This window comes from Cervus canadensis, chromosome 19 (assembly GCF_019320065.1).
Source record: "Cervus canadensis isolate Bull #8, Minnesota chromosome 19, ASM1932006v1, whole genome shotgun sequence".
NCBI lineage: Eukaryota > Metazoa > Chordata > Mammalia > Artiodactyla > Cervidae > Cervus > Cervus canadensis.
In genome coordinates, this window is record NC_057404.1 from 28,518,093 (window position 1) to 28,531,046 (window position 12,954).

The 12,954-nt window shown below is 38.6% G+C and overlaps 1 protein-coding gene across 13 annotated transcripts in view; it reads right to left on the reverse strand.

Annotated features, from left to right (window-relative positions):
* The window catches only part of FAM13A (family with sequence similarity 13 member A), a 316,062-nt gene that overhangs the window by 44,498 nt on the left and 258,610 nt on the right, over positions 1-12,954 (reverse strand). For all 13 annotated transcript variants that reach the window (XM_043438910.1, XM_043438899.1, XM_043438898.1 and 10 more), the window contains 2 exons: positions 1,576-1,652; positions 1,171-1,213 (listed from right to left, as the gene is read on the reverse strand). In XM_043438910.1, coding sequence (XP_043294845.1) covers positions 1,171-1,213; positions 1,576-1,652 — 120 coding nt within the window. The remainder of the gene's footprint in view (positions 1-1,170; positions 1,214-1,575; positions 1,653-12,954) is intronic.

Consider the following 12,954-nt stretch of genomic DNA (forward strand, 5'->3'; position numbering starts at 1 on the left):
TGAAGTCAGGGAGAAGCCGCCCCTCCTGTTGTTTGGCTGGGTTAATGAAGAAGTGCCCGTGACAGATGACAAAGAGGAAATATGAGGAATCTAGAGAATTGGGGGGTGGTCGTGTCAGGTGGCCATTCATTTCCAGCAATTTTATACCAAATTCAACATAAGTGTGCATTTTTCTCAGAAGGGGGTCCATAGCTTTCGAATTCTTAACTTTCTAGATTGGAAAACTTTATGGAGGTAGGAACTGCAGCAGTTATTACATCCCAGCTCCTGGCACATTACCTGCACATAGTAGGACTCAGTATATATATTACTGAACAACCCATCAGTGAGTTAGGTTACTGCCCGAAAAAGATTAGGAATCAGTGGTTAGAGGGGGGATTCTATGCATAATTAACATATCAAGAGCCAGAATCTGAGAACAGGTTGAAAAAAGCTTTAATTCTTGCCAAAAAGAAAGCTGATCATAAGACTGAAGGTGCAGTTGGAAGCATTTGGAAGTAGTGAATTATATACACAAGCATGAATGAAAAATGAAGCTCAGCACATTGAATGGAAGCCAGCATTGGGAGCAAAGGAAATAAAATACTTGGGTCAGGAAGGCAATGTCATCAGAGGACAACAGGGAAGCTGGGAAAGTCACTGAAACTTTAAGATACAGACAATAGAAGGGAGTTAGACATTATTTTTTCCATCGTTTACTTAAAACAAGATACAAAACTCAGGAAAAGAATTGGATTTAATAACATGAAATGATTTTATGCTAATTTGAAAATTAATGAAATCATCTCTGTGACAAATCCACTACGATTCACTATTACCTGTCTCAATCACTTAAAAAAAAATGCTTGAATTCATGGAAAATCAAACCAGTAGCTTTGGCTTTCATTTTGTCTTATTTTACGGAAAAAATCTAAGGAGAAAGCTCTCTGGTATTAAAGTTTATCTTCCCAAGTCAAATAAAAGAATTCAAAAAAGCCCAAAAGAATAGAGAGAGTTCTTAGGATTTCTCAAGGAATTTCTATGTCTCAGTATTTGCCTTTCTCAACAACCAAAGTCCTGTCACTTAATCTTATCCACCTCTTATTGATAAGCCAATAAATATTCACAGGAACTCTCAAGAATGAAAGAACAATCCTGTCACAGTCACAATCTTACTTGGTAGATACTCACCTCAAAATGCTGGGTCTGTCTGCTGTCCTTTTCATTTTCTCTGCTACAAACAAAATATAAACTGTCATTCTGTTTTGTAATAATGTTTCTCATTCATTGAAATTATAATTTTACTTGTTTTAGAAGTTCAGTAGCTCTAAATAAAATTCTTATGAAATTAAAAAACAAAACAAAAAATTAAAAACTAGAAACAACACAAAACATGAATATGGTTATCTGTCTTTGATAGCACCATAGTAGATTTTCCCATCCTAAAGCACTTTCCTTGCTATAAAATGCTGTCGGTAAATATAGAGTTTGTTAATTTCATGTTTTTAGTTCTTTTAATGCACACTGCACTAAGTGAAAAAAAAACATTTATTCACATTCTTATAAATGGCTTTAGGAGAAAACTCTTAAAATTACCTTCCATCGGACATCAGTTCAACATGATCAGATCCAGTCCTCTCATGAGATGGTGTGGGATTGAGATTTTCCATGTTCTGTAACAAAGCAAACCAATTGTTGTCCAGTAGTAATGGTGAGAAGGACATAACAACCGACCCTTCTTTCTTTAAGATAGAACATCAGATAATAAGTAGATATTAATTAATTCTAGTCCTCAGATTCCCAACTTTGTTAAAATTAGTAAAATTATGACACTTTATTATACACTGCTGGCATAAAATTGTATATTGAACTTCATCATTCCGTTAACAAACACATATGACAGCAGCACAGAAATGGTCATTATGGCCTATAATGTTCCTGTTAGGTATTATCCACATTTTATAGCTAAATAGAGCAAAACCCAGACTCTCAGAATATTAGGGCAGCATTAGAACCAGAACCGAGGAATCTGACTTCTAATGTAATCAGAAACCAATGTCACATTCACTGCCTGTTTAACATCTTTTCAGTGTTTTTTGTCAAAATGATCTGAGGTGATATGCAGCTTGTATCTAAACTGCAAAATAGTCATCACAAAGACATGGAGTTAAGAGCCTTTTCTTCTGTGATATTTAATGTTAATCTTTATATGAACCAAGATGGAAAAAAATAAACAGGAAACTTCAAGTAGCATGTATTTCAGACTGACGGACAGGGCTTAACACTTATCGGGAGGCATATTAGTAAGATTTTTAGACTGCCTCTGTGAAAACAGCCAGCAGTTTCTAAATACAGCTCAGGTGACTGAGCACAAAGTAAGCCGTCCCCATGCAGGAAGAATACAAATATGCAAACAAGCGCACGTTTGCATTTGGTAGACTCAAACACAAAGCTGCCTTGGAGATTTGGACCTGAATTTCACTGAACTCAAAGATTCATTTCTGCATTAAAAGACTATTAAGTACAATCCATGTATTCTGTGTTGTCGAAATAACACATTGAAGCAACATGCATCCATCTACATATTTATAATCTTCCACTATGAAAAGTCCATTGCAAAATACATTGAATTAAGATTCACAGTGATCCTATGGAATTGAGATATACAAAAATCTCCACAAAACAAGCATATAGAGTAGATAGCTAATCTTGGGCTTGGTAGGTGGATAAATTATTTTCCATTTATGGTGGTATGGTCAACTTGTCTGCAATTCTTAAAAGTTTAAAACCCTAGGTTCCATCAAGTATAAAAACAAGGGAGACAACATATCATAAGAGTTATTAATAGTGGCTCTGGAGTCAGAATGTTTGGGTTTGAATCTTAGCTCCATCATTTATTAACTGTAGGATCTATTAAGATCGTACTGACTCTCAGTTTCCTCAGCTGTAAAGTGGGGGTGGCAACAATACTTAACATAGGGTGGTCATAAGGATTAAATGAGGTAATACATGTAAAGTATTAAATTAATGTCTTATACATTTAGTGAATATTAGCTGTTGGTGGTATTATGATTTCTAAAACTGTGACATCTCCAAGGAAATATATTACTACTATTGGCCCATAGTTAAGATGATGTCCCAGGACCTGGTAAGACAGTGTTTGTGTCTGCCATTACTGCATACCCATTTACATGTTTAGATAATTTACACAGATAATTTTAGAATGGATCTGAGAAATTTAAATATATATATATATATAAAAACATTCAATAATATGTACATTTTTATACCTCTAAAGTTTGAGTTAGAAGAGGCTTCTCTAAAATGGCTCTCATTAAGCCAGAGCATAGTTGCTCTTATTACTGGAATGTGATTTTCCTGATAAGCAGCGATCCATCTTTGACAAAGAATCTTTGTTCACACTGGTAATCTTCAACACAGTATCAAAATCTTTAGTGTAAGATCTAATGCAATAGTATTAAATTTCCCTGAAGCGCTGAAAGATGAATTCCTAGGGAAAGCACAACCCTCTGCCTTCAGATCACTTTAAAACACTGTCCATGAAATACCTTCATAATTATATGCAAATAACTATTTCAGAAGAAATAAAAATCTTCAGGTGGGAGGCTAAGATATATTCAGAAAGAACATAAAATAAACTATAATATAAATTTAAAGATATTTCAGTTAGCAGAATGTTAGAAGATTGATTTTTTTCCCCAAAACAGAAAGAACCAAGATACAATCAACATAGGCTTTGAGAATTACAGAAAATATATAGTTATGTTTTACAATAGAAAGTTTTGCAAAAAGCAGGTGTGAAATGTGAGAAAGTTTAGCTGATTTTCAGGGTTAAGACAAGTTGTAACTTCAACTCTCTCACCTACTCCACTTTTTAAAAAATGTTTGATCTGTATGTATAACAACTCTCTAAGGACCTGAGTTTCTACAGATGTAACTGACAAAGGGTGACTTTCAAAATTGTTCGGTATTTCTCTCTAAAGCTTTGTAATAATTCCAGTTTTCATGTTGTCTTCCACACATCTTAGACTACTGAATATTCATAGTCTGCTTTCACCAAAGCAGCAGGCGAGTACACAGTGTTCCTTTGCTAAAGTAATTAGGTTGCCCCTATACCTTCTGGAAACAGGAATATGTGAAGAATGTGTTACAACTGGCAACCTACAGCAATTTTTTTAAGAATGAGACTAACAAGGGTAGTAAAGATCTAGGAGTACATAACAAAAGTACCTATTTTCCATGGGTGCAAAACACTTTATAGATTCTAACTTCCATTCTTTGCCTAAGGGTCTGGGGAGGGAAGATTAAGAAATAGATCAGCCATTCCCCCACTTCAATGAGATGGGGAAAGGAGAAAATAGGTCAGGTCAAAATAATGGCTGAAATTTAGAAAGCTTCCATTGTAAGACAAGTATGCTACTGGACTTTCAAATGCTCTGTAGTTGTTAACAGTGCTGGTCTTATGAGAAAATAGCGGCTCAATGACCTCTGAAGGGTTTTAACTGTTTTATGTGCCAAATGCTTCTCCAGGTGTGGTAAAACAGTAGTTCATTAATGTTTTCATTTAATAAAGTTTGAAGTAAAAGAACTCTTATAAAACATCATGTCTTATTGGATTAATTTAATTTTAGTTTTCTAAAGTTAGTATCTTTTAAAGGTAATAGATAATTTTAAGAAACAGCAAAGGGCAGATTATATCTTTAAGTATAACTTGATAAAACTGCTTTTAGAATTGCACTAAAAAAGACAGATAAATCTAGTTCTGCCTCATAGAGACTTTTGAAAACACAAAATTTCTACAATGTACTTTGATGACTTGGGGGTGTCAGAAGAAATTGAATTTTAAGAACCACTCTCCTCAATTATAAAAATGACCTAAAATCTATAAAGAGCAAAAGCTTTGAAAAAATTAGACTGTGGAGATTATTTTCAGTTCTTCCCCCTGGCTCCTTCTCTGTTTTGGCATTGACAGCTAGGCTCAAACCTGTTTGATCACTGAAATACTTGAAAACACTTGGAGCACAAACAAATTTGGCTTCTAAAACTATAAAATGCTGACAAAGCCTTTATGGTGTGTGTGTGTGGGGGGGGGTGTGTATGGTGTGTGTGTGTGTGTGTGTGTATGGGGTGTGTGTATGGTGTGTGTGTGTGTGTCTCTGTATGGGGTGTGTGTATGGGGTGTGTGTGTGTGTGTATGGTGTGTGTGTGTGTGTGTGTGTGTGTGTGTGTGAAGCTTAGTCGCTTCAGTTGTGTCTGAGTTACTCCTCTGCCCATGGGATTTTTCTGGCAAGAATACTGGAGTGGGTTACCATGTCTTCCTCCAGGGGCTCTTTCTGACCCAGGGATTGAACCCCTGTCTCATACATTGCAGGCAGATTCTTTACCACTGAGCCACCAGAGAAGCCTGACAAAGCCTTTACAGAGGACACTAAAAAAATGCCTTCTCTCAATATACAAATAATTCCGTTTGAAGGCTACATGGAACACTGCTAGTCAAAACAAGTTCATTATTCTAGCCTTGAGGTATAAGAGAAGGTATCTGATATATTCTCATTAACAAAGGATTCATGGCGAATTTAAATTTTTTTTGTATTCTTTTGTACCTTTCATGTTTTATGGCTTCAGTTCAGTTCAGTCCAGTCGCTCAGCCATGTAAGACTCTTTGTGACCCCATGAATCACAGCACTCCAGGCCTCCCTGTCCATCACCAACTCCCGGAGTTAACTCAAACTCATGTCCATCGAGTCGGTGATGCCATCCAGCCATCTCATCCTCTGTCGTCCCCTTCTCCTCCTGCCCCCAATCCCTCCCTGTATAAATTAATCCATATTCAAAAAGAATTCCTGGTACTGTAAGAGGTCACCTAAGGAAGAGCTTGCTAGCTGTCCACCCTAATCCATTCCACCTTTCTTGCACAGTGATGAAGGAGCCACGTGCCCAGTCTCAGGCAGGTAGATAGGGCCATGTGACTAGCTTCTCTTTAATAGGATGTGAGAAGCTGTATGTATGCTTTCCAGGCCTGCCTAATAAGCTGCCTCACAAGGTTCACGCCTTGACACTCACTTATTCTCTCCTCTTGTGAGCTGGAATGCAGATGAAAAACACGAGCGCTCTGGAAGCTAGTTGCTGAAGCTAGAGGCAGTTGGCCTGAGTCCCTGAAACACTGTGTGGAGCAAGTCTTCTAACTCCTCTCCTGAGCCCTAAACTGCTTTAGATTGTCACAGAAGAAAGAACTTTGATGGTATTCAAGGCATTGAATTTTGGGTCATTTTGTTACCCAAGTTACCCTAAAAAAGAAAGTGTAAGTGCAAGTGTTAGTTGCTCAGCTGTGTCCAACTCTTTGTGACCTCAAGGACTGTAGCCCAGCAGGCTCCTCTGTTTATGGGATTCTTCAGGCAAGAATACTACGGTGGGTAGCCATTCCCTTCTCCCGGGGATCTTCCCAACCCAGGGGTGGAAGCCAGGTCTCCTGCACTGCGGACAGATTCTTTATCACTTGAGCTACCACACTAAATGATATGGCAACCATTCATTTGCTCACTTTCCTTAAAACACATTTTTTGTGAGTGGTGAGCTATGCTGGGCACTGGGGTACAATGGTGGATGGTGACTGACAGGCGCTGGTTCTTGCCATCATCACTTCTGTATTTGGTTACTGCTCCAATTGTAGTCTGTTACACTGCTAATACTATCGTAATTTTTAAAACAGGTTCTATCTGAACAGCCCTCACTATTCCTGTGCTATACAGTTGCCAGAGTGATCCTTTCAAAAGGTACTTCAGAAAATTACTTTCTTCTCTTCAATCCTCTAATGGCTTCTCATTTCACTCAAGGTAAATGCTAAAGATCTAAAAATGGCTACAAAGCCTTAAGGGATCAGGCTCCCTGCTTTGCCTCTGACCTCATCTCCTACAACACTCCCCCCTCAATGCTGCTCTGACCAGGAGAGCCTTTTGCTCATCTTCCAAAGGCTAAGGCTGTTCTCCCTCTGCCTGGATAGTCTCTCCTCAGATATCCCGATGGCTCACCCCCTCACAGGTCCCTGCATAAGCGCCATTCTCAGCGACGCTGGACCTGAAGACTCAATCTGCTCAATGTCCATCCTCAGCTTCCCACCCACACCCCATCTGATTCACCCCGCTTCACTTCTCTCCACAGCATGTGCTGCCATCTGACTACACGTTGGTTTGTTTCTTATCTGTCTCATCCTTTGAGAATGTAGACTTCCAGATGGCAGACAGTGTGTCTGTTTGGGTCACCATTTTGTCTTTTGTGCTTAAAACAGTGCCTGTCATACAGTTAACTGTTGTATGTTTGAAGGAATGAATATGTTTCAATCTACGGTTCAAATGGTGGGTTTTTTTTTTTTTTTCACCTTACATTGACACCACTCAGCGAATCACTGTCAGGTGGCTTTTGACAGGAGTTCTTGCTGGGTTATATTGCATTAAAACCAAGAGCTGAGATTTTTAACATTAGGTAAATGATTGTTCTTATAAACAGGCAAAATGATTTGGAAGGGGTGGAGGAGAGAGTGGAGGCATGAAGATGTGCTAGGCGGCTGTCCTGATATTCCAGACTAGTTATAAAAAGCGCCTTGGCTATGGCAATACAAAGGGAAGAGTGGGGGGCATATTTTAAAGTAGAGTCAACTAGATTTGACATATGACAAACACTGGAAGAAGGATTGGGAGTAAGGAAAGGAAAGGCCTTAGAAAATGACTAAGAAGATGAGGACCTGGAGGAAAAGATGATTCATTTGATTTTCACATATTGACCCGAAAGTACTGTCTAAGGAGAGCTTCACAGAGCATCACAGAAGTGTTGCTTTGGAAGTCATTTCCAAAGAGGTGACATCTGACACCACAGTAGAGAAGCTCTCAGGTGCAGTGCTGACGGACAACGGATGAGGCGATAATCTGTGTAACATTTATATCTAAGCATGTCTTGTGGAAAACCAGTCAGTGAGGGACACAGTAACGAGGAATGGGGTCATTGTGGTAAGAGGACAAAGAGAGATCAACATCCTGGTGGTCAAGGGAGAAAGATTTCTGAGAAAAAGGGACAGAGGATCAAGAACCACAAGGACTTCAGGAGGCCAAGGACCAAGACAACAACAGCACAGTGGTCTGAACATACCAGAAACAACCACACGTTCATTCAGTGACACAGAGAAAGGAGTTTCTTCAGAGAAGTGGGGGTGGAATCTGAATTACAGGAGTTGATTAGCAAGTATGGAAAGAACTGGAAATGCAGATTGTTTAAAATTTTTGATGGCAAAATGAAGGGCAAAGATTGACCATCAGAACAGAGGGAGCAGAAAGAACTTATATAGGTACTGTTTTCAGTTTTTCCTATTATTTAGCACATTTCATTGCACTTAAATCTCACAAAAAACCACAAAGAGATAGAAATACTCCCATGTTACAGAGTAACTGCTCACCTGCCATAGCTATTAAGCGACAAAGTTGGAGCTAAAATTCACGTCTGAGTGTAAGACCTAAGCTGCTTCCTTGAACCCTGCCTATGATTTCAGAGGGTGTATGTGAGATTAAATAGATGCTATTTATGAATAAGAGGGCTATTAGACCATGTTTTTTTAAATATATAAAATGTAAAGCTTATTAAGGCATTAGTATAATCACATAAAGAATATTTGGAAAATATTCTTTGGATGGAGTAAAAATTGGCCCTAATACTTCACCCTAATACATCACCATCACAATACTATGTTCAACCATTTTAGGTGTATTTCCTTTGTTTTTTTTTCTAGGAACATATTTATATACATATATTCACACATAAATGCATGCACTATATATACTGCTTCATAACCTACTTTTAACATTGAGGGAAAGTATCATGGAACCCAAGCTCCACCACTTAAGTGTGGCCTTGGGCAGCTGTTTATCACCTGTGCTTCATTTTCCTCATGTTCAGAATGAGAATATTAACAATAATAATTACTACTTTATGGGTTATTTGGAGGATTAAAATTGATAATATATGCAAAGCACTTTTGCTGAACATTTTTCACTTTATTACATAGTCTTCAGAACCATAATTTTTATTTGATGCATAATATCTTATTGAATTGACATACAAATATTACTTATCTGGTCTCCTACTTTTGAACATTTAAATTGCTTCTAATTCTCCATGATTATAGACAACCATGTGGTGAGCAAATCAGTACTTCTGGTCCTTTCCATATGTACGATGCTGTCTCCAGAGCAGAAGAGCAGGGGTAGGGTTATTAGATAAACTGCCTGAATTATGGTGGAGAAGGCAATGGCAACCCACTCCAGTACTCTTGCCTGGAAAATCCCATGGATGGAGGAGCCTGGTAGGCTGCAGTCCATGGGGTCACGAACAGTCGGATACTGCTGAGCGACTTCACTTTCACTTTTCACTTTCACACATAGGAGAAGGAAATGGCAACCCACTCCAGTGTTCTTGCCTGGAGAATCCCAGGGACGGGGGAGCCTGGTGGGCGGCTGTCTGTGGGGTCGCATGGAGTTGGACATGACTGCAGTGACTTAGCAGCAGCAGCAACTGAATTATGGCTTTTAATTCAAACTGTTAAATTGTGCCCTAGAAAGAATGTTTTTGAGATAGAGGCATTTCCTAGGCCATCAGAAATGAGCTAGTGGTGAGGAAGCAATGAAAAGTGCATGAGTGAGTGAGTGAATGAGTGTGTATATGTTTGTACATGTACAAGAGGTGAAGAGATGGATGCAGAAAACCTAATTTTCGAGGATACTTAATCTTAGATTTTAGAAAAACCTTTATCATTTGAGCAGGCAAGAAAATGGGTAGAGATCTAGAGAAATTCTGAAGCAGGAAAGCGGGAAGTCACTGAAACACAAGCTTGCTGTCTTAGCTGTTCAAAGGCAAATGAGGGCACAAGGTTTCCATCAGAGAGAGGCTGAAGAGCACAGGTGTGAGCTGGCGGTGCAAGAAGAGAGCAGAAGGTTCTGACCACAGCAATCATTAGAGATAAGGCTGAGCACTCAAGGCCACTCACTACCACTAATTTCTGAGTTTGCAACTATCTGCAGTCTCTTGGTCTCTGCTGCTCATGATAGTTCAAAAGGGAAAAGGACAAGGCAAAGAACACAGACAGTTCCCACTCTAGAGATTCTTAATCTGCAAGATGTTCTTTTTAGGTCTCTTTGGCTGTGTTCTGGGCTGGCGAGATCACTGTAAAATTATCCAACTCTTCAGTTCCTCTCCTTTCATTTTCTCTGGAAAATGCTTTGCTCCCATAGCTCCATCAAAACTGCTCTTATTGAGTGATCTCCAGCTTGCTAATTCCAATGGCTAAACTCTCACTGTTCTACTTGTTTAGCCATCTGACCTTCTTTCCAGCTACTGATACCCGATTCACTTGGCTTCCAAAACATCAAACACACCTCATTTTCTCCTTTTTTGCTGTTGTCTCCTTCTTAAGTCTCATCTACTGGTACCCTGTTATCTCCCCATCCTCTACATGTTCATAGGCCTCAGGGCTCATGGTCCCTGAGGTCACTTCCCTTTTCTGTTCAAACTCACACCCTTGATTACTTCATCTAGTATACTGACTTTAAATACTCTGGGTTCGATCCTTGGTCAGGGAACTAGGTCCCACATGACACAACTAAGAGTTCAAATGCTGCAATGAATATCAAAGATCTTGCATGCCGCAACTAAGACAGAGAATAGCCAAACAAACAAACAAACTCAAAAAACATGTCCAACATTGAACCATGATACTATCTCCCAAACTTCTCTCTTCTCCATCTTAGTAAATTGGTATCACAAACCTTCTAGTTGCTCAAGGCCAAAAACCTTGGCATTATCTTTCATACTATGCAGGTGATATCAGGAAATCTTACCAATCCTATGTTCAAAATATATCCAGAAAGCAACTATTACCTCATGACGACTGCAATACAGTACTCTAGGGGGACATTTTAGTCACTGTGAACAATGTCCCCACAGCAGTCCCCCATGCAACCTGCAAGGCAAGATGTGCTGGCTTGAGGATCACCTTAGTTCATGCCATCATCAGCGCACACCTAGATTATTGCAATAGTTTCCTAACTGGTTTCTCTGCTTCTGCCCTTGGCTGTGTCCTGTCTGTTCTCAACACAGTGGTCAAACCAAATTTCAGTAAGTCACATCACCACTCTACCTAGAACCCTCACACAGATTCTCATCTCATCTCACCCAGATTAAAGGCAGAGTTTTTATAATGTTCTATGTTCTAACCCTACTTAATTTGTTCTCTCCTCACCTTCTATTATCTTTTTCACTTTCCTCATTCTCTTCTAACCATAATGGTATCTTTGCAGTGTCTTGAACATTTCATATAAGTGATTTTCTTGGGGTCTCTAAACCTGCTGTGATAGTATGGTTTGTTTCCTTACTTCCTCTAGATCTTTACACTCAAATATCAAATTCTTGGAAGGCCATATCTAAAAACTCTATTTAAAATTGTAACCCCTGCCCATTTACAATTTCTATCCTCATTTTTTGCTTTATTTTTCTTACTAATAGTTATCACTATGTAATATATTTTATGGTTGACTTTTTTAATCTTGATTTTGTCTGTTTTTCCCACTAGAATGTAAGCTCCATGAAGGCAGTGATTTTTGCCTGTTTGTCTCACAGATGTATCCCCAGATTCTGAAATATTTCCTGGCACAGAGAAGGTATACTATTACATATGTTTTCCAGAAACAAAAGTTTAGTCAGTGTATAAAGAACTTGAAAAGGAATAAGAGAAGGTTTTGGAGGAGAGTGGGGGAAAGTAAAAATAGAAGTTTAAAAGTAAGTAGGAAGTTAAGAAGCACAACTTCACTTTTTTTTTTTTTGTTACAATTTTTGCTTTTAATAGTTACACATATTTTAAAGAACTTAAGAGGAGACATTTACCATTTATGTTCTTCCTTGATTCCTTCTGTTCCAAGTTTCCCTCTGCTATTACTTCCCTTCAGCCTGAAAAACTCCCTTGAGCACTTCTCTTACAGGAAGTATATAGTCCTCTTAAGTTTTCCTTCATCTGAGAACTGACTTTATTTTGCCTTCATTCCTGAATTTATTCTCTCTAGATATAGTTATAGTCTTTCAGCACTTTAATGATGTCCCACTGTCTTCTCACTTCCACAGTTTCTGATGAGAAATCCCTGGCAATTGAAATCATTGCTCTATACCTAATTAACCATTTTTATCAGACTGGCTTTTTTTAAATTATAGCAAAATGTGCATACACATATTATAAAATTTGCCATCTTAATCATTTCTGGGGAATGAGCTGGCAGTCTAGTGGTTAAAAAAGATCCTACAAACCACACGGCATGGCTATATATATATATATATATATATATATATATATATATATATATAGTATTGTTGTTGTTTAGTCACTAAGTCTTATTCAACTCTTTGCAACTCCATGGACTGTAGCCCACCAGGCTCCTCTGTCCATGGGATTTCCCAGGCAAGAACACTGGAGTGGGCCGCCATTTCCTCCTCCAACAACTTCACTTTCAGGATGTGCTCTAGACAGTAGTCACTGTCATGCTCCCTGGCTGTTTGCTTTGTGGTTACCTGCGAAGATGAGATTTAAAACTAATGGAATGTGAGAGTCAGGAAATATCTTTGAGAATACCCTCACTTCACAGATGAGAAAGTTTTGCTTCTGTCTGAGTTGTGCTGGCAGGGCTAAATTATTCATTGCAACACAGACATGTTCCACTTAGCTCACTTATGTTAACATGTGACCTGCACAATCCTGGAACGTGGAAACTGGCAGCTAAGGTGGGGACAAATCCTTCCACAGGAAAAAAAAAAAAACCCACAGAATGCAATTAAGCTCTCTCATCCAAATGTTTTTAAATATCAACTATGTCCACAGTTTTAGCAATCACATATGTATTCTAAGGAATAAATATACGTTTCCAGTTTCAT